Source organism: Ambystoma mexicanum, chromosome 10 (genome assembly GCF_040938575.1).
Source record: "Ambystoma mexicanum isolate Mex_15411 chromosome 10, UKY_AmexF1_1, whole genome shotgun sequence".
Taxonomy (NCBI): Eukaryota; Metazoa; Chordata; class Amphibia; order Caudata; family Ambystomatidae; genus Ambystoma; species Ambystoma mexicanum.
In genome coordinates this window covers 1,456,723,105-1,456,750,673 of record NC_090932.1, presented here as the reverse complement: position 1 = coordinate 1,456,750,673, position 27,569 = coordinate 1,456,723,105, and the positions used below count along the sequence as shown (strand labels likewise).

The 27,569-nt window shown below is 47.7% G+C and overlaps 1 protein-coding gene across 10 annotated transcripts in view; it reads right to left on the bottom strand.

Moving 5' to 3' along the window:
- The window catches only part of ATXN2 (ataxin 2), a 2,542,428-nt gene that overhangs the window by 551,551 nt on the left and 1,963,308 nt on the right, over positions 1 to 27,569 (bottom strand). For all 10 annotated transcript variants that reach the window (XM_069619525.1, XM_069619517.1, XM_069619521.1 and 7 more), the window contains one exon: positions 12,818 to 12,950. In XM_069619525.1, the coding sequence (XP_069475626.1) occupies positions 12,818 to 12,950 (133 nt within the window). The remainder of the gene's footprint in view (positions 1 to 12,817; positions 12,951 to 27,569) is intronic.

Sequence of the window (27,569 nt, the reverse complement as noted above, 5' to 3'; positions counted from 1 at the left end):
CAGGCAAATTTAGGTGACCAAACTATGACTTCAGGAGCCAAGCTGCTAAGTTGGTTGTTTGAGGGAGAAGATGTAGGGTCAACCCCAGACTCTGTGACAACATGTTATAAGGATATGTTACTTTCATCGGTGGGCAAGTGGACATCTTGAGGAGGCGAGAAAAGCAGGTATGATGAGCCTACATTGGAGCTATTGGAATCATTGTTAACTTCTCATGGTGCATCTTGCTGACTACTCCGTTTATGAGTGTGGTTGGAGGAAAAGTGTTAGTAAATATCCCTGACCAACAGGTCCACAGTGCGTTCCCCCTTGTATTCCTTCTGCAGGAACCTGGAGGCGTTACTTAGTCATTTTGAGTTTTCTTTTGTGGCTAAAAGATGTATGCCTGGTCGCCCCCACCATGTAAAAAAATCACTTCGAATATCCGACTATAACTCCCACCTTTGTTCGGAGGGCTGAAATGTGATTCTGATTAGCATGTCTGCTAGGTAGTTATGTTCCCCTGGAACAAGTTGAGATTGGAGATGGATTCCTCTTTGGAGGCTCCAGTTCCAGATATTCTGTGCTAGTGTGGACAGACTGAGGGAGTCCCACCCACCCTGTTTGTTAATGTAAAACATGGCAGTTGTGCGGGCTGTAATAATTAGCAGATGTTTTCCAATTCATTGATGTTGGAAAGATTGTAGTGCTTTGGAAACTGATGGAAATTCTAGAGTGTTGATATGTCTCGTGGCAAGTTTGTGTGTCCACATCCCTTGTGCCGTTTGGTGGAGACAAGAGTCTCCCCAACCTGAGAGTGATGCATCTGTTCAGATTGCGAGGTGTGCTGGTGGGTTGACAAAATGTTTTCCTTGTAGCATGTTTTCTTTTGCTCACCAATGAAATGCTGACACCAGTGTTTGTGAAAGCTCCACTAGATCATCCCAATTGCCCTCAGTCTGCGACCATTGTTTTGCTAACCACTCTTACACTGGATGCATATGTAGTCTTGCATGTGGCACAATGAAGATGCATTTAGCCATCATGCAGAGAAGGCAAATAACGTTTGACTGTTATCCGCCGACCGGCTATATAACAAGGTATTTGTTGTATTAGGTTTTGGACCCTCTCATTGGAGGGGAAGACTAAGGTGTCTTTGGTACGAACTACTGCCCCTAAGAATTGTTTTGCTGACTGAGGATTAGGCTCAACTTTTTTACATGGATAGGAAAAGCCCAGTTTGTGCAGAAGATATTTTGTTTTCTGTGTATTTAGCCAGCATATTTCTGGTGTTGCGCCTGTTATTAGCCAGTCATCCAGATAAGGATAGACTGGAATACTTTCTCTGTGGAGGTGCACTGCGACTACTGCTAGTACCTTTGTGAATACATGAGGGACTGTTGCGATCCCAAAAGGGAGCACCTTGAATTGCTAATGTGCTTGACCTACTTTGAACTGTAGGTATTTCCTATGTGTTGGCAGCATTGAAATATCAAAGTGTGCATCTGTCATATCCAGCGTTGCCATAAAGTCTTCCCTTTTGAGCAGTGGGATGACTTCTTGTAGCAATGACATTCTGAAATTTTTGTGATTTGACATAAGTGTTTGCAGGCCTTGGGTCGAGCACTGGGTATTTTGTTTTGTTTGGAAGAAGGAAGTACATTAATAAATGTCATTGTTTACCTCTGATGGTAGAACTGGTTTTCTGGCTCCCTTCTGTAGCAGTATTTGCATCTAGTCTCATAGAGACTGAAGATGTTCTACTGGTATTCTTCTGGGTCTTGGCAGGTGATCACACGGTTTTTCTTGAAACTCTATACAATGCCAGTTCTTTTTACTGTTGACAGCACACATTTGTCACAGGTGATCTGCCCCCATACTTGGGCAAATTATGCAACTCCCTTATTGGGTGATATGGGAGGAGTCCTGCACAGAGTGTCATTGTTTTGGGGAAGCAGGCAAACCTTTTGCCGTTTGGCCAATTCCTCTGCCTTGTCCTCTTCTAAATTGTCTTGAAAACGAGGACTGAGAGGAATACAATTGACCCTCATTTCCGAACCATGAGGAAGAACCTGCACCTGAGGAGTAAATTGTGCTGCCGACCTGAAGTCATTTTGGCCCCGGATTGACTATGTGCCACTCTGCTGAAAATAATGGTTTGAAATCTGGTTCAATGTATTCAGTGTTTCATGGACCTTTTTTGAAGTTTCTAGGGCCTGACTGACTGCTTTGCTAAATAGTACCTCATTTTCTATTGGCCATTTAACAGAGTAGCTTGAGTTTCTGTTCTGAAGTCTGAGTTTCTGACCCAAGCGCGTTTCTTTAATAAGGTTCCATCAGCAATGATGGTCACAGCAGTATCCGCTGCGGCTAGGGTGATTTTTCGTACTGCGTTCGCAGTTTGTTTCCAATCTGATAAGGCTTTTTTAGTATTTCTGTTTTTAGAGGCTCATGGACATTGTTAGTACATTCTTCTACATGATCCCATTGTGCCCTATTTAAAATAGCCATTAAGGCTATATTGTTGGCAATGCACATTTGATATGCCGCTTTTTGCTTTCCTTGTCAGGAAGGGCCTTGGATATAGCTAATGAAGTACCTGCCCTTTTGTGTGTTGTAGTTACGACTTAAGAATCTGGTTTCAAGTGTCCCTTGATAATAAGAGGGTCGGTAGGGGCTGGTTTGAACCTTTTCTCAACTTGTGGGTATGCATGACAGGGGCCAGGATATCCAGAGTATTGGAGATAGAAAGGTGCAGGTTCGAGAGCGCTGTGTCAGAGTGTGAGTCAGCCACAGGAGGAGCAGAGAAAGTAGAGGCAAATGTATCCATTGACACACGTTTCACGGGCCGAATGACCGAGAAGGTAGATGGCAGTGCTGGGGTGGGCTTTGCCTGAGGGATAGAGTTGCAGGTGAGAGGAAAGCAGAAAGTGATCAGTCCAAGAGAGAGGAGTGGTGAGAAGAACAAGAGGCTTCCTTCACCACAAGGTCTATCCACCAAATTCATTCATTCTAAACCTTAGCTATTACCAAAATTGTGCACATTATGCAACACAGAATGCAAAAGTGCAAATATCAGATTTTACAAGATAGCTCAATGATCTATGCATATGATTGAAGGAATTGTATGTACATGTGCAAATCAAGCAAACGTTCTCTCTCCAATAATGATGTAGTTTGTACAAACAAGCAAATGCAGTACGTCATTCAAATATACAAATTAAAACGGACAGGGTAATAAGATGTGCAAACATGCAAATAGAATTCTTTACAAATTAACCCCTCAGCTAATGATAAGTGAACATCATGTGCAAAACCACAATATTATTTATTTCACGATGTGGAAATTGGAAGCTCTATGAGATCAACAATTACCTTGCAATCTGGTGGCAACCAACACCAAGCTGTTCCAAACACAGATCCTACTGCTTCAACCACAGAGGGTAGTTGACCACTCAAATACTTTGGCCAAAATTCATTCCTATCCATTGGAGCCCCATTAACAAACCATGTGCTAAAATGTACTGACCTCCAAGCAATGAATAATGAACACTAGACAAGGAAATGTTCCAAGGTCTCCAGTGTGTTCCCATCTTTGCAAAACCTACATTTGGCCTCTTCCTTGGTTAACTCTTTCTGTCTAAGAGATACTTTACCCGTGGGGTGCAGGTTCCATCTGAACCTCAAATTCCCACCTAACCGTAGGACTTCGTTTCAGCTATGATGCTAATTCACCCAATCTCTTGTGCTCACCCACAAGGTGTCTCAAGCTTGCATAGCCATGTAGTGCTGTTATTGGTGTACACCAATCAGGCAGGTATAAAACATGTTTAACCTTTGATGGTTCCCTAATTAAGTCTGCTTTGGTCAGATTACAACTGTCTAGTATTCTGTTAGATTTCATACGAAAATCTCTTAACACTTTCACTGTCTTCTTGGCCGTTAAAGTGGTGATGTCATTATACATACTATTCGGAGCAACACAGATATTTTACGATATGACAGTAATCTCAGCTGATCTTTAATTAATTAATCTCCAACTGAAACCTAATGGCAGCGGTGAGGACCACATTAAGGATTCCCAAAGCTCTCTGCCATGCTAGCTCCTCTAGAGTGTTCATGTAATCAAGTGCCCAATGATGCTGCAATTCCACACCATACATTAATTTAGAAACTCATTTTCTCACGTAAAACCTAATTAAATGGCAACAACGAGAAGAACAAGTGACTTCTTACCTTGTAACGTTCTTTCGACGGGATGTTCCTCCGATGTATTCCTTATCTTTGATAATACGTTTCCAGCTTGCTGGCCTCAGAAATTTTTTCTGTAGAGGTCGCTGCGCGTCGACATCCGCGGAGTCGATGTCCCTCGACGGCCACCGTATCGGTGCCTACGTCATCATGCCCATAAATAGCCACGCGCTGCGTCCGTTGCTCAGTTCCGTTTTGTAGCATAAGAAAAGTCATGCCTGAATTGGTTATTGACCTTGAAGGAGCGTAAGCTGCAACCACAAGGGAAGTATAACTGCGGGGATGGATGGGAGGGGCGATAAGGAATGCATCGGAGGAACATCCCGTCGAAGAACGTTACAAGGTAAGAAGTAACTTGTTCTTCGGAGGGATTGTGTCCTCCGACATATTCCTTATCTTTGATAGACTCCCATAGCAGTGGCATGTAATTGGAGGTGGGAGTGAGAATGTTATGTATCCCATTAGGGATGGACCGAATGTAATACGGCCTTGCCAAATCTGGTCTCTTGAGTAGTGGAGGAATCCAGATTGTAAAATGTTTTGAATGTATGTGCGGACGACTATGTGGCAGCCGCACATATGTCTCGGACCGGTACCCCCCTCTTTGGAGAACCGAAGAGGCTGCGATAACCCTGGTTGAATGAGACGTGAGATTTTGGGGTGGCTCTTTCCCTGCCAGTTTGTAACATTCCAGAATGGCCAAAATAATCCACCTGGAGATGGTTTGTTTTGTTATGGGTAGTCCCAACTTGTGACCTGAGTATCCTACAAACAGTTGGTCTGCTTGCCTGATCCCTAGCCATTCTGCTGATGTAAAAGCTGAGAGCTCGCCTTGGGTCCAGCCTATGTAGCCTTTCCTCCTCTTTCCCCGGATGGGGAGGAGGGTATAACGAAGGTAAGGTAAGGTAATTTTCTGAGTAATATGAAATTCAGAAACCACCTTTGGGAGGAAATTAGGCTTCACCTGTAGGGCAACTTTGTCCTTGTGGAAGATTGTATGTGGGGGTTTACAGGAGAGAGCTTGTAGCTTGCTCACCCTCCTAGCAGATGTTAGTGCTACCAATAGGACAGTTTTAAGCGTGAGAAATCTCAGCGCACAAGAGTGAAGTGGTTTGAATGGAGTGCCCATTAGGAAGTTTAAGACTAAATTTAAGTCCCATAAGGGAACCTGGAATGGTTTTGGAGGATAAACATTAGTTAATCCCTTGAGAAATTGTACCACTAGAGGAAGTTTGAAATACAATGGTTCCTCCGCAGTGCGCTTGAAGATAGAAAGCGCTGCCAGATAGCCTTTTACAGTGCCAACTTGAAGGCCTGAGTTTGCCAAGTAGAGTAGAAACGATAACACCATTGGTGTACCACATGAAAAACGGTCGATATTCTCTTCCCTACACCAGCTGCAAAATTTGTTCCAACGGCAGCGGTATAAAGACTTTGTTGCTGGCCTTCTGGCCGAAAGCAACACCTCCAGGACGTCATCAGGGAGATCCCAATCCTTGTACCTCACCCTTTCAAAAGCCAAGCGTGAAGGTTGAGGGTTCTGGTGTCTGGATGGAGAACCTGACCTCCCTTCTGCGAGAGAAGATTCTCTTTGAGTGGAAGACGGATTGGAGGACAGATGGACATATCTAGAAGGTCTGGGTACCACGTTCTCCTGGTCCAATCCGGGGCAATTAGGATCATGGTTTTCCGGAATCTTCTCAACCTCCTGATCATTTGAGGAATAACAGGGACTGGTGGGAAGGCGTAAAGGAGTGGAAACTCACAGTCCACTACGAACGCGTCTCCTAGAGCTCCTCTCGGGGGAAATTCCCTTGAACAGAACAGATCGCACTTCCTGTTGGTGCTTGTGGCGAACAGATCCACCTGAGGGGTTCCCCAAAGGGCGAAGATCTCTTGAAAGACTTCCTGAGGTAGCTCCCACTCGTGGGAGACTGTGCTCTGCCTGCTCAGAGCGTCCGCTGTCAAGTTCTTTTCTCCGGCTAGGTGGACTGCCGATAGAGAGATTCCTTCTTGGATTGCCCAAAACCAGAGCTGCATCACCTCTCTGCACAGTGGCAGTGATCCTACGCCTCCTCTTTTGTTGAGGTAGTGCATGGCCACCGTGTTGTCCGTCATTATCAGGACATTTCTCCCCTGCACTGATGGCAGGAAAGCTTTAAGCGCTAGTCTGATCGCTCTCAGCTCCAATAGGTTGATGTGTAGTCTGGACTCCGATGGAGACCAACGACCGCTGATGGTCAAATCGTTGGCATGGGCTCCCCACCCAGTGAGTGAGGCGTCTGTGACTACTGTTATCTCCGGCCATGGTTGCCAAAACAGTTCTCCTTTCAAGATGTTCTCTGGATAGGCCCACCATTGAAGGTCGCGGGCTACCTTGTTCGGAATCCTGAGGAGATCTGTCATTCTCCCTGAGAATTGTGACCACTGACTTCTCAGTGCCCACTGAAGAGATCTCATTCTCAGGCGAGCCTCTGGCACAAGGAAGATGCAGGATGCCATGAGGCCTAGCAACCTGAAAAAGTTGAAGGCTGGGAGACGTTGGGAATTTTGAAACTTGGTGACCATCTGTAGGATATCTTGAGCCCTCACCTCTGGTGGCGAGGCTTTTCCCAGGGAAGTGTCCAGGACCGCTCCAATGAACTGGAGTCTCTGTGATGGTATCATCTGTGACTTCTTTAAATTGAGGGAGAAGCCCAGTTTGTGAAGGAAGTGGCAGACATAATCTAGCTGGGCCTGTTTTGAAGATACAGCCCTGATCAGCCAATCGTCCAGGGAGGGGTAGACGTGGATCCCTTCCCTCCTTAGACTCGCCGCCACTACCGACATCAGCTTGGTGAAGACCCTCGGGCGGAGGTCAGCCCAAATGGCAGAACTCGAAATTGATAATGAGAGTCGCCAATTGCGAACCTCAGGTATTTCCTGTGTTTGAGATGGATTGGCACATGGAAATAAGCATCCTGAAGGTCCAGAGATACCAGCCAGTCCTGGAGCTGGAGGGCCTGAAGGATCTGAGAGAGAGTTACCATCTTGAACTTGTCCTTCCTGAGGAACTTGTTCAATTCTCGTAAATCCAGGATGGGTCTCAGTCCTCTGTCCTTCTTTGGTATGAGAAAGTAGGGTGAGTACCAGCCCTTGTCCCTGTCCGCTACAGGTACCGGTTCTATGGCACCTTTCTCTAGCAGGTCTATCATTTCCTGCAAGAGGAACGGATCTGGAACTTTTAGAGAGCTGTTTCCCGGTGGATGACTGAGGGATGTGTAGAAAGGGTAGGCAGTAACCCTGGGCAACTGTCTCCAATGCCCAAGCATCTGACGTTGTAGCCTGCCATTCCGTCAGATGGCGAGTTAACCTGCCCCCTACAGGTGTATTGTGTGGTAAGGCCTCAGAGTGGTTTGGGGGCGGCTGATGCAGATGCCGAGGGTAAAGAGGCACCTGCTGCTGCCTTAGTACTTTTGACCCGTCCACCTTGGGTGGATCTCCTTTGGCCTCTTTGAGCCGACTGTCCTCTGCCTTTCCCGAATGCGGAATAATAGCGAAAGGATTTTCCTGACAGAGGTTCCTGAGGGGCGAAAAGGAGTTTGGCCGATAGCAGCTGCTAAAGATTTTGCTGCTGCTTTAGAAGTCTGCAACTTTTCCAGACTGTCATCAGCCTTTTTCCCGAATAGTGAAGAGCTGTCAAAGGGCATATTCAAAAGTCTGACCTGTACATCTGGAGCAAAGCCAGACTTTCGCAACCACGCATGCCTGCGGATTGTTTTACTTGCCGCCATGGCCCTGCTGATACTGTCAGCGGAATCGATGCCAGTTTGAAGTGATTCGCACATGGCATCTTTGCCATCTTTAATAATGTTAAGGAAGGCTTCCTTTTCCTCTCCTTCGGGTATGCAGTCAGTCGCTGATGAAGCACACTCCCATAGTGTGTGACTGAACCTGGCGAGCGTACAGGTGGCGTTTATGGACTTCAACGCCATACTACAAGCAAAGAAGACTTTCTTCGCCATAGAATCGTACCTCTTGTCATCTCTATCCTGTGGGACAGTAGGTTAAGCGGTCCTACTGCTAGATGAAGTTGCCGCTTGAACCACCAGGCTCTCTGGAGTCGGGTGTTTTGATAAGTATTCAGGGTCAGCAGCCGCTACCATATACTTGGCTGACAATCTTTTATTGACCGCAGGGATAACTTCAGGAGTTTCCCAATTAGATGTAATTTTCCTTTGTAAGGCTGCATGGAAGTGGACCACAGGGTCCTCCTGTGGACCTTTGTCTAATATGTCTGTTAGGTCATCCTGTTGAAAAACAGGTGAAGGCGCAGACCAACCCATAAATTCAATAATTCTTGCCATAAGGGTTTTATAGGGTGTTTCGGCATGTTCCCCTGGGTCTGGTTTAACAAATTCCACTTCTGGGGAAGTGTCGAACCCACTTGCCTCATGTAGTGACTCCTGTAGGTCCTTCAGCCTTCTTTCCTCAGAGGTGAAATCCTCTGAAATAGGCAGTGTGGTCCTCTGTAACCCAAATGTTTCCTGGTCAGAATCTTCCCTCTCTTCATAAATTGAAGATAGTCCAGGGTACTCTGACCTCTTAAATGGTGTAAAACCCATCTCTAAGGCAGAAGGAGCCAAACTCGTCACTATTGGGCGAGAAAACGTCGATGCCGATGTGACAGGCTTCGAAGGCGCCGAAAAAAAAGGAAGGGGTCTCGAAGAACTCGAGAGAATCGGGATCCTACTCAAAGACATCGACGACGGTCTCCTCGGCGTTGTGCCGGAGGCCCTTGGAATCATCGTTGGCTGTGGAGCCTTGGTCTTTTCTTTCATCGGCGTCAATGTCGGCGTCGACGATGGCGTCAAGTCGATCGACCGATGCGTCGAGGAACCCTTCGACAACGGCGTTGATGGCGCCGATCCATGCGTCGAAGCAATCTTCGACGATGGCGTCGAAGATGGTGCCTTCTTACCCGATGGCTTGTGGCGCTCTCGGGTGGAATGTTTCGCCAGGTGCTGCGACTCGCGCCGTTTTGATTTTTTGGGTTTTTCACCCGGGGTATCACCCTCAGCTGTCTTCGAGGGGGTTGAGGCCTCGTTCTCGAAGACGCTTAACATTTTCTTTCTGAATTCCTCCCACTCAGCTTGAGAGCTGTTTTTTGTGGGACAGGAGACTCTTTCTGGGGACACAGAAGACGAGGAAGGGGATCTTGGAGGTCTCTTTTTTGAGTGTCTTGATCTCGACGAATGATGGGAGCTACTTCGAGATCTAGAATGGGAATGTTTGACGGCGAGAAGACTAATGCCTCGACTCAGCCGAAGAAACCTTCGAGGAGGTTTTGACTGACTTACCTCTCTTGAGCTTCCCCGTGTGCTCCTTCAATGCTTTCGCCGTCATGGACATGCAGTCCTCACACTCCGAACAATGGTGCTCGGATCCCAAGCACCACAAGCAGATCCTGTGTGGATCCATTATCGAAATTTTTTGACCGCAGTCTCGACATTTCTTTAAGCCGGATCGTGGCGTTGTCGGTTCCGATGAAGATGCCATTGAGAACGAGTAGGTATTATTTGAGTAGATCTAGAGTTTCCTAACTGAACTCAGCAACGACGTTCCGAGGCCCCACGAAGCGCGGAAAAACGGAAGTGAGCAACAGACGCAGCGCGTGGCTATTTATGGGCATGATGACGTCGGCGCCGATACGGTGGCCGTCGAGGGACATCGAATCGGCGGACATCGGCGCGCAGCGCCCTCTACAGAAAAAAATTCCGAGGCCAGCAAGCTGGAAACGTATTATCAAAGATAAGGAATACGTCGGAGGACACAATCCCTTCGAAGTTACAGTATTTATTTTGTATGTATTTCATAAGTACAATTAATGTATGCTTAAAAAAGTCCATAGTATAAGCTATGTCAGGCTTACTGGAGATTAAACATCCCAAGTAGACCAAATGTTTCACTTTCTCCAGTACAACTTTATTTAAAACCAATTTTTACTAATCAATCTTTTGGTGTGTGAGATAGCTACTCTGAATTCATTTTAAGGTGATTCTCTGTAGGATAATTCTTAAAAGCAGTTAAATGTTTCTGTAACCCCATGCTATCACAATCTACTAATATAAAATCATCTGCATGTGCTAGTAATTTTATACTCAGGGTGCCGATCCTAGGAGATGCAAAAGTTGCTAATTCAAGGCACTCCGCTATGTCTGAGACATACAAATTTAAAAGGCAGGGGGCCATATGCACCTCTGCTTAAGTCCATTCTGGGTGGGAATCTTTTCTGTTAGAGCCCCTTCCTGATTTCGATCCACCAGGTCGAAAGCAGAAGATAAATCAACCGCAGCCAGGTGAATCATATTATATTGTTTCCCCTGGACCATTTTGTATAGACATTTCATTATGAAGGCGTTCATGCTGGTCCCATGGCCCTTCCTAAACACGGTTTGGGCTTTTGGAATCCGCCGAGCTGTGATCACACAATTCTCTGGATGTCGCAGCAAGATAGATGCAAAAACCTTGCTGTAGGCATTCATAATTGGGATTTGGTGATAATTCTCGACATCTAACCTCCTACCTCGCTTAAAAATAGGTTTAATATAGGACGTTTGTCAAGATAATGGGAAGTGCACACACTCAATCAAATCATCAAATAGTAACTTCAGAATCCCTGACCTACTTCTGGGAACACCTTTAAATTATCTGTGAGAACTGGTTCTGTCCCAGAGCCCGGGAGTTGCTGACTTGTAGAATTATGGTCTATATATCCCCTATCTCCCACATTAAAGGTGTTAATGTTATGCTCGGAAAGTGGGAGTTATGGGTTTTAAAACACAAAAGCATTGCTTCTGTGTCCGCCTGTAAAAGAATCACTTTCTGAACATTCATCCAGTTCTTATAAAGCTGTTCAACCTTTTTACTAAACAAATCTCTTCTGCTGTAATATTTAAACATTTTACTCTCCTCTCATTGCCCTTCTTCTTTCGACCACTTTTGGGTTGTACTTATGAGTTTTACAAATGTTTGCATTCTTATTCCTCTTTCCGCTTCAATTGTTTTCCAGTACTGTACTTCTAGATTCACTACAAAACTCATTAAAGCAATCTACTGTAAATATCCGGAGTTTCCAGCCACTACGGGTATCCTCCACGAAAGTTACTAAGAGGCCGTTCACTTAAGTAATATTGGACTTGTTCCATCCAACTCGATTCAGTAATGCATTTGGAGTTATATCTAAGTCACATAGGACCGACTGCAAACAAATATTAAGGTCAAATAAACAATTGAGCATGCTATGGCCACTCCAAGTGTTTTCCTCAATCATCAATTTACAGCATTTTTCTAAGAGAAATGTGTCTACCAAGATATAATCTAGTATAGAATAATCCTGGCCTCATGCCAGGTAGGTTTCCCCATTTGATCCCCATTCATTGCTCCATTTAGCATAACCAGGCTTAAGTCGTTTAGCCCATTTTTCCAGTTTACCATACCAATTTCTTAACATGTGTAGTAGAACCAAACGTACTACAAGAACCAGCCTTCTCATCTTCCAAATGTATATAAGTGGAATTAGCATGTGACCCTCTTGATTCATACATAGTCATTTAACACAGTAGTTATTTATCTTAGTCAAAATCACCTCAGCGGCACCAATGCCAAAGTGCCAGTACATGTTAATTATTAGGAACTGACCCCATTCACCTTAATAGTAAACTCAGTGGCTAGGGGCACCTGACAGATGTCCCTTTGTCCAGTGATATTAAAACAACACGGATGGCCCAGCTTACACTTTTTAGCAAGCTAATGACATGATGTATATCAGTCCCAAGTCGGGCGCTCAAGGATCCATGTCTACTGTAGGCATTTGATGTCATATTTACGCAAATCGGCAACCAGTTTGGGATTCAAAAACAGGTGGGTATGACACCCTGTATTCCATGAGAGTAGCCCCAAACTCTTACCACTAAAGACTGAAAATATCACGAGGGAATGAGGCAGCAAAACGACAATTTAAAAAAGGCTACAAACTCAGTGATTAGTAAAGGTAAACATGGTAAAAACAAAGTCCCCATGGTCTGCAATTTGTAGAGAAATTAGACGCAGTATTTTGCGGTCTGCAGTCTATGAATCGAACAGTTTATTAATTTTGTAAGTTGACTGTTATATTATTTTGTGGTTTATCCTGTTGTGCATAATGATTAGTCTTGTAGAGTCATACTTGCATGGCATTAATCCAAAACTGCACTGTCTTACATGAAAAAATACAATAAAACTGAATATAAAATTCAAAAGTGTTTTCATTCAGGTTATTTTTATTTTGAAAGATGTTACACTATGTAGTTAGCTTTCTATTGACTACAATTTTGGCAAGCCTAAAAATATTTTCTCAAATTACACTTGTCATACAATACAGAAATGATCTCAGACACTGTGCAAAATAACTGAATAATAGCGTCATCATGAAGCTCAATCTCATCAGGTGTGCAACTTCATGAAAATGTATGGACAAACTATAAAAATAGCAAGTAATATTAAGCAAACAAATGCCCCAGAAGAAATTGCCATTTTACATTTCACATTAGGTAAAAAATTCTCCTACCATACATGGCATGTGTCTGCTCATGAGTACCATACTGAGTCCCAGAAGATGAAACTAAACCAGGCTGCGCATGTGTTGGTGGTGCCATCATTCTAGCGTTCCCTTGTATAACCGGACTGTACACATGAGGATGCTGGTAAAAGATAAAAAGAAGCATCTGAATATAATGTTTGAAAGGACACAATTATGTATAGGGGATTTTACGATTGCAAAATCCTTCGACAAATAATTGCATTTCTTCCCAAACTATGACAGAGATATCAACAGTGAATGTTCAGATAGTTAATTCACTTTAATCATTAGATGCTTTAAAAAAATAATGCTAACATACGTGGCATAAATATAAGATTGCGCGCTGAAAAAAACAATGTTATCTTTAAATGTGCCGGACCATTTCAGAGCATGTTGCATGGAAGGAGCAAATATGGACATGGTAGCTAAACTCCTGATGGTATTAACTGGGACTCGCCAGAGAGGTCATTCTCCACATTTCCCTGCAATAAAACTGGGGATTCCTTTTGTGATACACACCCATGAATTTGTGAACAGTACCACATCCCAAAAATGGGTACTACCACTAACTGCCCTAACCGTCGATCGCCACTGAGAATAGCCAAATCAAGATGACTGTGTGTCTCCATGAACAGTGTACCGATGATCTAAGTCCTGCACACCCTGTCTAGGACTCCCTTTCTGCTGCCTTGAATGCAGCAAAGTACAGGATGTATGTAAACCTCATTTTGCGTCTCCCCTCAGAAAATTCTCCACTACCTTTCAGGCCAAATAAACCACAACCTCACTTCTCATTACCAGCAACTTAATCTTTGACTTCTCCTTCAATACATAAGGATTAGAGGTATCATAGCATCCTCCGGCTTTCCTCCTCTCTCCACCACCTCTCATCCCGACTATCCTCTTGCCACCTATCTCCTGGATTTCTCTTTTTGTAACTTTCCCTCCATAGATCCTATGGACCCACAAACTTCCTGCTATGTTTTTAAACCGGTTCTGAAATGCCAAAGGGAAGTAAAGCCTTCAGCTTCACTTCCCCTTTGCTCATTGGTATGGGTAAACTGATCAGACCTTCAGACTATCCGTAGAGGGAAACTGTTTCCCTTTTTACTTTGTGTACGTTTTAACATTACACAGAGCCCCTTATAGTGAAGTGCAACAAGGATACTTTTTATCACCATAGTTTTTTACACTTGGGATTTTTGGTTGCAATCATATGTGCCTAAACACAAGCTGTTGGCAGCAGATACATTTTTACCAAGAGTTTTGCTTGCTTCTTTGGCCGTTTTGTTGTTTTTCCTTCCGACTTGTCAAGTCAAGAAATTCCTTATAAGGTCATGCACTTGCCCAGGAAAGCTCCTGCTTTTGCATGCTAGTGGTGCCTGTGTCTGTGTGTTGCCCAGGACGGGTGTGGGACTATCTAGTCCCACTCCACATCTGTGGTGCCAGAAAATGTAAGTGTGGGGAAAATATGAAACCAGTGGTTGGCCCGGAAAGGACAACTGCTGGCCGTTTCAATGGTGCAGATCCTTACCGTTGGTGGACTTGCTTGAAGCTTGAAGCTTGGATTTTGCTTAAGAGGACGCCCACTGCAGCCATTTCTTCAGATCATCATTTGAGCAAAAAAATCCCTTGAAGACAAGCCTGCTGAAGATCCGTAGACTACTCCTGAAGTGACACAGCATCCCATCCAATAACCAGCCTGGTGAAGCCCCTCTCCTCTGCCTCATCGTTGTTGATATGCACCCAACACGGCAAGAGGTTTACTATACAGAAGTTATTAGTCTATGGTGTGACTTGTTTAAATGAAAGGTTGCAATCAACATATGTTCGGAATGGTTACAGGAAGCAATATAATTAATATTTTGTGTTTAGGTTTTGGATACATTTTAGATTGCATCATGTAGCAACATAATATGCAACAGTGTGAACACAAAGTTATGATGTGCAATGCAACTTTGTAACTTCATACTGCCTCAAGTGAGGTGGCGAGGAGCGATGCGCTTGAGAGAAGGGGGTCTGACAATGGAGAAAGAGATTGTAAGGGGATGAGATAATCCCATGTAGTGAACTTGTGGGGACTCAACATGATGTAGGTTGGAGATGTTGTTCGAAAGAACAAGTTACTTACCAACTGGTAACATTCTTTCGACTGGATGTTCCTCTAACGTATTCCACATCTTTGACATGTAATGTCCACAGGTGTGCACTTCGGAAACCTTTTCAGCAGAGGGTGTCCTGCGTCGATGACGTTGGGTCGATGTTCCTCAAAGGTCTCCATCGAGGGCGACGTCACGGGATGTTATAAATAGGATGCACAGCGCCCGTAGCGTCAGTTTAAGTTTTTTCCCTCAGAACGTGTGGCAACAGTCTCATGCCTGCTTGACTGCACATAGCCTTGTGGAAACGTAAGCTGCAATTGCATAGGAATTTCTCCAGAGGGGCAGGCTGGGAGGGCGATGTGGAATACGTTGGAGGAACATCCAGTCGAAAGAACGTTAACAGTTGGTAAGTAACTTGTACTTCGAATGTATTGTGTCCTCCAACGTATTCCACATCTTTGACAGACTCCCGAAGCAGTACCAGTAAATGGAGGAGGGAAAAGAACTTCGAGTACCCAATCAGATTGCGGAATAAAGAACCGCCTTTCCAAAGGCCATATCCTGACCATGGATTGTATCGAGGGAGTAATGTTTAACAAAGGTGTGGACTGAAGCCTAACTGGCTGCATCACAAATATTCCTAATAGGAACCCCCTGATGGAGGGTGGTGGAAATAGCCACGCCCCTAGTGGAATGAGCTAGCAACCCTTCAGGAGGGTCCTTACTCGCCAATCGGTAACACTCCGTAGTGGTGAGGATAATTCACCTGGACAAGGTCCGTTTGGTAACAGCCTGTACCAATCAGTGTCCAGCATATCCTATAAAGAGTTGATCGTCCACTCGGACCCTGGACATCCTAGAAATGTAAAAGCTTAGAGCTCTCCTAGGATCCAACCGATTGAGTCGCTCCTCTTCCTTACCTTGATGAGGAGGAGGGTAGAAAGAAGGAAGAACCACCTTTTGGCTCAAATGATATTCAGATACGATCTTAGGTAGAAAAGAGGGACATACCCGCAGTACAATACAACCCTGTCCTGATGAAACACAGTAAAGGGAGTCTTAGATGAAAGCGCCTGCAATTCACACACTCTGCGAGTGAAAGTAACCGCAACCAAGAACACATTCTAGAAGGACAGTAATCTCAAAGGACAAGAGTGCAAAGGTTCAAACGGAGCACCCATGACAAATTTCAAAACCAAATTCAAATCCCAAACCGGTACCTGGAAAGGGGACGGCGGGAATACATTAGTCAGTTCTTTAAGAAACTGAGAAATCAAAAGGAATCAAAGTAAGAACATTCTTCAGACGAGCGCTTAAAGATAGACAGTGCCGCCAGGTAACCCTTAATGGTACCCACTTGAAGGCCCCTGTAGGCCAAAGAAAGTAAGAAAGACAAAACCATAGGAATGGAGCACTCAAAAGGATCCACACTGTGACCTCTGCACCAGTCGCAGAACTTACGCCATTGGCAACAGTATAGGTATTTTGTTGCAGGCCGCCTGGCCGAAAGCAACACCTCCATCACGTCATCCGGGAGGTCCCAATCCTTATACCTCAACCTTTCAGATACCAAGTGTGAAGGTTGAGAGTCTTGACCTCTGAATGGAGAACCTGACTCACCCCCCTATACCCCCCCGTGAGAGCAGATGCTCTCAGTAGGGAAGATGGCGTGCAGGGCAGATGGAAATTTCTAGAAGGTCCGGGTACCACGCTTTCCTGGCCCAATCCGGAGCAAGAAGGGTCATGTGGGAACCGAACCTCCGTACCCTCCGCAACACAGTAGGAATGAAGGGGACTGAGAAGAAACGCGTACAGCAGTGAGAATGACCAATCCACCACAAACGCGTCTCCTAAGGCTCCTCTTGGAGGAAATTCCCTTGAGCAGAATCTCTCGCACTTCCGGTTGACACTGGTGGCAAAGAGATCCACTTGCGGGGTTCCCCAAAGGGTGAAGATCTCCTGAAGGACTTCCTGAGCCACCTCCCACTCGTGAGAGTTCGTTCTCTGCCTGCTCAGAGCGTCGCCGCCGCATTTCCGTCTCCGGCCAGATGAACTGCCGAGATCAAAATTCCCTGCTGGATGGCCCAGAACCAGAGCTGCATTGCCTCTCTGCACAACGGGAGTGACCCTACCCCCCTTTTTTGTTGAGGTAATGCATGGCCACTGTGTTGTCCGTCATTATCAGGACACTGTTCCCCCGTACAGAAGGCAGAAAAGCCTTCAGGGCTCGCCTGATGGACCTCAGCTCTAACAGATTGATGTGGAGTTTGGACTCTGCAGAGACCAACGACCGCTGGCTTCTCAAATCATTGGCAGGAGCGCCCCATCCTGTGAGGGAAGCATCTGTCACTACCATCATGGGTGCCAAAACGGTTCCCCCCCTCATCAGGTTCCCTTTGTTGGCCCACCACAGAAGATTCTGGGAGACCGAGAGTGGAATCTGAACGGAATCAGACATCATGCCTGAGAACTGTGACCACTGCATCTTGAGAACCCATTGCACGGATCCCATCCCATCCGCAGCCTGGCCTCTGGCACCAGAGAAAGGCAGGATGTCATGAGGCCAAGCAACCTTAAGAATTCGAAAGCCGGGAGACTCTGGTCACTGGTCCCGTTGAAACTTGTCCACCATCTGCACAAGGTGATGAGCCCTCACCTTGGGAGGCAAGCACTTCCCCAAGGATGTGTTTAACACAGCCCTTATGTACTGGAGCTGTTGGGAAGGTGTCAGATGAGACTTCTTGAAATTCAGGGAGAAGGCCAGCCTGTGGAGGGTGCGGCAGGTGAGACAGAGGTGATCCAACGCTTGCTCAGGAGATGTCCAGGTAGGGGTAGACTTTAATCCCCCCCTCGCCTGAGGTACGCTGCCACGACCACCATTAGCTTGGTGAAGACCCTCGGGTGGAGGTCAATCCAAATGGCAGGATCCGAAACTGAAAGTGCGAGTCACCAGCCGCAAACCTCAGGTACTTTCTGTGCTTGGGATGAATCGGCACATGAAAGTAGGCATGTTGTAGGTCCAGACACACCAACCAATCCTGAAGTTGAAGGGCCTGGAGGACTTGAGAAAGAGTAACCATCTTGAACTTGTCCTTCCTGAGAAGTTTGTTCAACCAACGCCATGATGGGCCTTAATACCAAGTCTTTCTTTGGGATCAAAAAATAAGGGGAATAACATTCCTTGTTCCTCTCCACTACAAGCACCAGTTCTATAGCACCTTTCTCCAGCAGGGTTAGGATTTCCTGTGCAAGGAGTGGATCCGGAAGCTTCCAAGCGAGTTTCCCCAGTGGATTGTCGTGAGGCCGCTGAAGGAAGGGAAGGCAGTAGCCATGGGCTATGGTATCCAGAACCCACGCGTCTGAAGTAATGGCTCACCATTCTTCGAGATGCTGACACAGTCTGCCCCCAACCGGCAAACCATGGGACATGGCCTCATGACTGTTTGGAAGCGGCTGCGGCAGTGCCTGAAGGCAAAGAGGCAGCTGCCTGTGCGGCATTGGCACCACGATTTCCCCGACCAACACGGGTACTTTTTTGCTGTCCCCTTTGGCTGGCTGCCCCTCTTGTTCTACCAAATGGGAGTAGGAACAAAAAAAACCTCCCCTTCATTGCTGTCCCCTAGGACGAAAAGGCAGAGGTTGACACACTGCTGCGCTTAAAGATTTGGCTGCAGCTTTCGAGGTCTGCAACCTCTCAAGGATCTTGTCAGCCTTGCTGCCAAACAAATGTGCGCCATCAAAGGGCATGTTCAGAAGACGAGCCTACAGATCCGGAGCAAAACCAGGCTTCCGCAACCACGCAAATCTGCGTATAACGGTGCTCGCAGCCATGGACCAGCTAACACTGTCGGCCGTTTCCAAACCCGACTGAAGGGATTCACACATGGCATCCTTGCCGTCTTGCACAAGAGCAAGGAACCCATCCCTTTCTTCCCCCTCGGGAATATGCTCAACCGCTAAAGAAACAGGTACACAGTGTGTGAGAACCTTGCCAAGGCACAAGTGGAGTTGGCCGATTTCAAGGCCATGCTCCCAGCAGAAAATACCTTCCGGGCCCAACTGTCAAAGCGCTTGTCGTCCCTATCCGGAGGGATGGTAGGGTACACCGCCTGCCTCGAGGTGGCCTTAGCCGTCTGAACCACCAAACTCTCGGGAGTGGGGCGAGTAGATGAATCGCTGGGGTCGCTAACAGAAGGGCGGTACTTCTTTGTCAAAGATTTATTAACAGCCGGAAGAGATTCCGGGGACTGCCAAGCAGCTTTAAGGTGAGATGAAATGGTAATATCGGGTCAGAGGACGGACCTTGATCTAAGATATCCGGTAGATCATCCTACACAAAGTCTTCAGAAGGACTGGACCAGCCCAGATACTCTGAGACCCTAGCCATGAGCCTACTATATGAAGACTTTGCATGAGCCCCAGGCTCAGGCCTACCAAATTCCACTTTCGGAGAAGTGTCGAACCCACTAGCATCATGGAGGGTCTGCCTCAAAAACTCCAACTGACTATCTCCAGAAAAAATGGAGCCTCATCAAGTTCACCAGGGTCCTCAAACTCAGACCTTTCTTCCTCTTCATAAACGTCATCCAGAGGGAGTTGAAACCCAGGCCTGGCGACAGAAGAGGGCCTGGAGTCCAAGACTGGCCTCACAGACTTCGCCGTAGCCTTCCTAGGAGGATCCACCACATCGGGGTCCTCCAATGGGAAATTTCAGGCAAAAATCCTGCAGTCGCCAAGAGCGCCAAAGGCTTTGACGCCGAGAACGTCGACAACCTCGAAGTCGTGAGCGTCAAACGCTTCAGTGTCAACGTCGACACTGGTGCCGACAGCGCAGTGGGCTGATAAGATGGCAAAGTGTCGACATCCGAGTCAGACGGACACGGCGCCGACCGAGTCGACATCAACCACATAGTAGGTTGCAGTGGTCTCGCTGGGGACAAGGACCGAGACCTAGAAGCACGTCTCTTTCGACTCTCCGAAGCCTTGTCCGAACGGGACCTGGCAGGTTCCCTATGCAAGTCGATATTTCAATCGCGGACCCGAGCCCAAAGGCGTGCGAGCCACTGTACGAGATAGATCCTGGCCGGCCCCGTTAGAAGGCGTGACCGGACCCGTGCCCTTGCGGCTATCTCCTCCCCCGAGGATGGGGAAGGCGACCGGTGACAGCGCTTCTGTGAATGCCGCGACGAAAAAGAAGAATGGCAGGAACCACTCCAGGACTGAGAACCCCGGGCCTCCACCCGATGCAGAGAGTTGCCCCTCGAATCGCCGGTAGACACCCCTTTGGACTTGGATTTTCCAGAATTACTGTGCTTAGAACCCCTACCTACCTGGAGCTTCTGGCATTTCGAACAGTCGTCTGTGTCGTGCGACTCGTCCAAGCACCACAAACAAATGCGATGCGGGTCGGTGATCGACATTTTCGACTTGCAGTCCCGGCAGGTCTTGAAGCCATACCGCAGAGTCGGAGGGGTAGAAGAAAAAGACAACTCAACGATGAACACACAAGGCGTTCTGAGTTTCACGAAGCAACACGTTTGTGAAAAAAACTGAACTGAGGCTACGGGTGCCGCACGTCCTATTTATAACATCCGGTGACGTCGCCCTCGACGGAGGCCTTCGAGGGATATCGACCCGACGTCATTGATGCAGGACGACCTCTGCTGAAAAAGTTTCGGAAGTGTACCACTGTGGACATTACATATCAAAGATGTGGAATACGTTGGAGGGCAGGGAAAAATTGAGCTTCCCATTTAAACTTAGTATAGTGTGCAGGGGCGCGGCCTCAGGCATGGGATCACCCCGCCAAGGCCCTGCCCTCCGGCACTTCACCTCAATCCCCTTAGAACATATCGTAACGCTTGGATACCTGGCTACACTTATACATATTAGCCCTTCGCATACTAGTGGCGGAAGGCGGGTGGGATGTATGGATGAAAGGGGACTATGGACTATGAGTACTCTAGTCACTAAAGTGAGTAACTTCAATTACCCATAAACCCAGTCCCCTTTCCTCTATCCCTGTGGGTGATTCCCCCAGGCAAGAAACATAGGATGAAGCCGTGATAACCTGCCTCATAACTAGGACAAAGTAAAAAGGTTCTTCAGAACCGCCCGACCAAACTCTGCATTGTGCCTGGAGCTGGTGTCCAGTGAGTAGTGCTTATTGAAGACCGACGGCATGGCCCAAGTAGCTGCCTTGATGATGACATCCCCTGAAGCATGTCTCTGAAAGGCCTTAACTCTGACCGCGTGAGCACGAATACCATCACGAACAGGTTTGCCCATGGCCATGCACGACTCCAAAATGGCCTGAACCATCCAACGGGTGATGAAGCCTTAGACGCTGAGAGCTGTGGGAGGACCCCCCAAAAGTCACAAACAAAACCTGAAGGAAATCGTCCGAGAGAGAGAAAACCTGAGGAGCCTCTTGAGGTCCAAGGAATGCGGGGCCCTCTTTGCCTCAGACTGCAGGTTCGGGGAGAACTCCATTAGGCAGATCTCTTGAGTCAGATGAAATGGAAAGACAACCTTGGGCAGGAAATTTGGGTGAGTGTGCAAGAGGACCTTGTCGTTGTGTAACGTGGTGAATAGCTTGCACAAAGACAACGCCTCCAGCTCACTAACACTGCACACAGAAGCACGAGCCACCAATAAATCTGACTTTAATGCAACCAAGCGGATGCCCACCAAAGTCATTGGCTCAAAAGGCTTGCGTTGCAAAGCTGCCAGAACCACATTGAGGTCCTAGACAGGATGAGGTTCAAGCAATGGAGGAAAAAGCCTTGGCAACCCTTTAAGGTGGGCCTTAACCACCGGGTTGGCTGCTGAAAACACATGCTCAGGGGAATTCTTTTAAGCCCTGATGGCCGCCAAATACGTGCAGCAAGTATCCACCTGGACTCCAGAACGAGCCAGGTGCTCCGAAAAAAGCCTGTACTTTATCCAGAGGACAGGTGTCAAGATCCAGCCCCTTGTCGCAAGCCCAATAGCAGAACCTAATCCATTTACTCTTATACTGGGATCGAGTCGAGGGCCTCCTGAAAATTGAGCGTGCTGAAGCCTCAGCTGATCAAGAACAAGGCTGCCAAGGCCAGTTTGGCCAGTTCCGGATGTTCAACTGCCCCGACCTGCTGGGGATCGGAAGATGGAAGGGACCATTGGAGTACAACTACAGCAGATCTGAAAACCAGAGTCTCGAAACCCAGTGGGGGTCAACCAGGATGAGGCTGCAACCCACCGAGGCCCGGAACTTGGGGAGAGTACATTGCATCAGAGGGGTGGGTGGGAACACAACACCTGTGACCGTGCCAACAGATCTGGAAGGCATCTCCAAGTGACCCCTGACCGTGACCTGCCCATGAAGCAAACTGAGGGCCTCTTGGCATTATGAGGGGATGCAAACAAATCCAGATCCGCGAGCCCTCAACATTGGAAAAGGAGCGACGAGTTGTCGTGCAACTCCCACTCGTAGGTGTTGAAGCCAAAGTGTCAGGGTCCATTCACAGATTAAAAAAAAAAAAAACACCTCCCTGCAGAGGTGGCGGCTGTGGGGGGGAGGGGGGAGCAATGGGGGTGGGTGCCAGGTAAACATTGTAGTTGAATTGTACATCCTGACCAGAACCGACTTGTCCCTGATGAGGGGCAAAAATTCCTTTAGGGCTAGGCCCACTGCCCTGAGCTCCAGAAAACTGATATGTAGGAGGGTTTCCTTCCTGGACCATGCTCCATTTATCGCATAGCCCTCCAGAGTAGCCCTCCAGCCCGAAAGAGAGAAGTCCATAGTCACCACCAGTAAAAGCTTCAGACGGGTGAAGGGGGCTCCCGCTGACACAGTGCCTACCACCAGCGAAGATCAGGCAGAATGAATGGTGGTATAGTGATCCTGTTGGACTGGGACCACGTCTCCTGACCTCAATTAGCCACCAGGTGGAGCTGAAGGCGCCTCAGCTTGAGGTGGGCATGCTGTACCTTGAGCACGCAGGAGACCAGCAGGCCCAGAATGTGCTGGAAACACCAAGCCGAGGTTGTCGTGTTGGCCAGAAAGTGCCCCACCACCTTGTGGGGGTACAGAAGCCTCTCGGGTGTAGGAAACACACTCTGCATGGTAGTGTTCCAACCCTAGGAAGACCAATTCCTGAGATGTGAATTCCTTCAGTTGAGGGAAAACCACAGCTGATGAAGATTATCCGCCAGTCTCTGGCAGGAATGCACAACCTTTTCAGATGACCCCACCCTCACCAGCCAGTCGTCCAAGTAAGGGTATAGATGATGGCCCACCAAGTGGAAAAGGGTCATCACTGAGTTCATAAACTTTGTGAAGATACAAGAGTCCAAGTGCAGGCCGAAGGGCAGCACCTTGTAATAAAAGTGGTATGACATCATCGCAGAAACTTCTGATGCGGTTGATAAATGGTTATGTGCAGGTACGCATCCATGAAGTCCAACACATCCAGTCCCCTGCACACAGAGACTTGGCTATGTGCGCGGGAGAAATCATCTTGAAGCGTTCCAGCGGTCAAGACAGATTTAGAAATGACAGGTCCAGGACTACCCTCAGGCCAGCTTGGTTGTTCTTCAGTACTGCAGAAATCCTGGAACAGTAACCGAAGCACCTGTCTACAAGAGGAACCGGTTCAATCACCTGCAACTCCAGGAGTGAAAGGACCTCCAAAACAGCCGGGCACCCGATCTGACGAATAGGAGGAGAGGATGGAAGAGGCATAGAAAGAGGAATACTGAAGTTGTGGAGACTACAGAGAGGATCCACGGGTTATTGAAGAGACACTTCCAGGTGCCCTGGAACAGAGCTAACCGGCCCCGAAATGCAAGCCCTGTTCCACGACCTTGACGTCACTGCTTCTTGGCGTCAGGGGCAGAGGAGGGGGAGCAGAAAAACCTGTGCGATGTCCTCTGCTACTTCATCCTGTTGTCACTGGGTGACCCATCAGGCCTCTGTGTACCGCGGTCTCGGAACCCCTTGAAGCTGGAGAAAGCACAGGCTTTGAACTCAGTCCTACCTTGGGATCGAGGAAGGATTCCTGACCTGGTTTGGTCAGAATGGCCATGGACTTGGCGGTTTCAGTGTAGGTTTTCTTCTTCGTCAATTTGTCATCGGTGGATGCATGAAAAAGGCCCACGCCCTCAAACAGATCCAGGATCCGCTCCTGCGTGTCAGATGAAAACCTTGTTCCATGCATCCACGCCATCCTTCTCATCTCTACCCCAAGCCACAGCCCTCTGCTGGCTGTGTCTATGTGGGAGACTGAGGACTCCATGAGGTCCTGTGTAATGGCCCAGGCATCTGCCAAACCGGCCGTGAAGGAGGCTTTCTTGTCCGAAGGGAGGTCGGGCAGAAATTCCCCATGCTTCAGCCACAGCTTCTGGGTTAGCCGCAGCCAAGAGGACGCCTGCATTGGCTTGCCGCAGATGCAGTCCCGAGATGGAGCAACATAGCTTTCCCAAGGACTTTGTCCTCCTTGGAGAGGCAACTGAAGGTAGCTTATGTTGAGGAAGACGATGGTTTAGAATACAACAAGGCTGCGTCCACCACAGAGGAATGTGGCTGTGGGTGGGAGGCAAGGAGGCTTCTTCCACACCCTCTGCGCCACCTGCAGAACATCTTTCTGGAGGAGAATGCCGGACCGGATCGTGGTTCGTTTCCCCAAGACCACTGCTAGCACACCAGACTCCTGGGAGGCTTTTTCAGGAAGAAGGAGCCCCAAGAACTGCCAGGCCGTGGAGGTGGTTATGAAAGGCCTTAACAAATGCCGAGGACTCATTGTCCTGGGCGTCATAGCACCCCCACTACCTCATTTTTAAAGGCCGAGGGGAATCTGGGACCTGCAACACACGTTCTGAGGCGTCCCCCCCAGGTCTGGAGCCGCAGACCGGTCCAATGGCTGTTGAGGGGGAGGTGTTGGTTGTACAGGAGTAGCTGGTGGGGTCAGTACGACCATTAGGGCCTGAGCCGGTAGAGGAATCGGCTCTGGGAGCGCACGAGGAACAGGAGGAGTATCCAGAGGCAGGGGCCAGGGGCAGCCGCACCAGGGGGATGACCTCCATCACAATGTACTTCAGGAACCTCTTCATCTTAGGGGAACGCATGAGGAGGAGGAAGCTCTCGAAAAAGCAGTCCTCACTAGTCGCCGAGTCCCTACGGGCTCTGCCCTCTGAGGTGCTGGGTCTCTGCTCCTGATCAAAGCTCAGAGGCGTATGGTGCATGTAGCTGTACGGCTGTAATGCTTAGATGTATCCCTGAGGGGACCACAACCATGCACCGTAGGATCCGCTGCTGCTTCCAGAGGGAAAGGGGCTGGGATCATCCTTCTAAGCCCATTCGATGGGCGAAAGCACTGGCAGGCCTTGAGCCGGATCCAAGATGGCCACCTGTCTGGCAGGATCCAGCACGTGCCGCTCTGCCATTTTTAAGCCTTGTGCCACACCTTGGGGAGGGAGGGTGCGGAGGCCCAGAGAAAAGAGGCCTCAGACACAAGAGGATACAGCTTGTGTCTTGCACATGAAGCAGAGGCGTCTACGTCAGAGAGCCCTGTGGCAGGCGTTGACCCATCAGCCAGACGACCGCTAGTCGTAACGCCCAGGTTCATGGCCTCGGAGCGAGCTCCGGTAGGCTGGGAGCCCTTGGCACCTGTGCCGGTAGTCCTGCTGGATCTAACCGAGGACAGACTCATGGAGGTGGCACTCGACGATCCCTTAACCCCTGGGGTAGAAGAGGACGAGCCTCATCGTCCTTTGGAGGACAACCAGGTAGAGCCCCGAGGCCCCTTGGCTTGGGAGCCAGTAACTGTAGAGGCCTCGAGCCTGCCAGAACCTGAATCCAAGGAACCCCGATCTGTGGTAACCCCGGGGAAGGAGTTGCTGCACTGTGGAGCCGTGTTGAACAGAGGGCCTACGTTGTCTTGACGAGAGGTCCTGGAGACCAAGTCCTTAAGGTGGGGCAGAGGAGAAGTGTGGAAGATCTTTGTCCATCGCAACAAGACGATTCTTCAATGTGCTATGACCGAGAGCACTGCAGGCCGAACACGAGTACCTGAGGCCTGTGTAGGCTGCAGAATTTTTGGTTTACAGAGGCTGACTTTATTTAGCTGTGCGAGTTTGGATGACTGAGTCAAGGAATGTGGGAGCATTAGGCAGATGATGTTAGCAAGCAAATGGTCACTAGAGGCAAAGATGGAAAGAATGGTTATTAGGTAGGGATTTTATGGCCCATTGGGTATGTATGTACAAGGGACAATCTTCTCAAGATCATAAAGTCCTATTGTTGAATGACTAGGGGAGTCCAGTTAAGTTCCGAGGGTTATTGAATTGGGTTTAGTCAATAAATACATAGAGTTGGTGCTTAAGGGCAGAGCTTGACCAGTGTTTTATGGTTCCATCTGGACTCTCGGAAGATAAGCAGGACCATGTGCTAGAGGCCATATGCTTTAAGTGCAATGAGGTGATGAAGGAATGTAAAATGGAACACCAGTCTGTCTGGGGCGAGAAGGAGATTATTACTCAATCAAGGAATGGTCACTGTTTTCTCTCCATTTTATTTTGGGAAATCTTATCGCCAAGTTAAATGTTTCCTGACAAATAGGGGGAGTTAACTGTTGAATTGTTTTGAGTTAATAAACCAATTATGTTTTACGATGTCATGACTGATTACAATGAGACCACATTTAAAGTGGATTGTTTTTAGTAAATGTATCTAATGGGATTAGAGAATGTAGGGGATGATTAGATTTCTTTGTATAGGGTTAGCCAATTAGGGTTATGGGATGACGTAACTGATATGACATGCATTACTCACCGTAATAGCATTTCTGACGATAGTATCTGCTTAGATTCACATGCTGTGCATATGATCCGACATCCAGTGGTAACCGCAGAGTATTGCATCTGGTCTTTCGGGGACCGAAAGGCGACGCATAGGCGTGTCTGTAACGCTATCCCTATCGTGGCGTGTAGTGTATCCAAAATCCCTCACACGCCGAGGTCCCTCTGATAGTATCATTTCTGCCATGAGGGAGCCCATGGCTATTGTGAGTGAGTAGATAAAGAGAAAAGGTAGTGGGACGTCTATGTTCCTTCAATCCAAGCGGGAGGAAGGGTGGGCACATGTGAATCTAAGCAGATACAATCATCAGAAATGCTATTACAGTGAGTAACGCACGTCTTCTGATGCTTGTTAATCTGCTTTGAATGGCATGCTGGGCATAGACTAGCGAGCAGTACCTGGAGTTGGAGGTGGGTTGTGAGAAGGAACAGTAGAGAAAAGATGTCTTAATACTGCTTGTCCCACCTGAGAATCAGATCTAGAATGAGTGTCTAGGCAATAGTGTTTTGTAAAGGTGTGTACAGAACTCCAGGTTGCCGCTTTGCAAATGGACTCAAGGGGAACATTTGCAATGAATGCTATGGAAGCCCGAGTAGAGTACGCTCTAGGTTTGAAGGGCAGTTCTCTCTTAGCAAGATTATAACATAGTGTGATGCACTTAACTATCCACCTTGAGATAGCTGACTTAGAGACAGGATGCCAGCTGTCACTGAAATGAAAAACTGGTTTGTTTTCCTCAGTGGTTTCATCCTTTCCATGAAAAACATGACTGCCCTGTGCACACCCAGTGTGTGCAGGC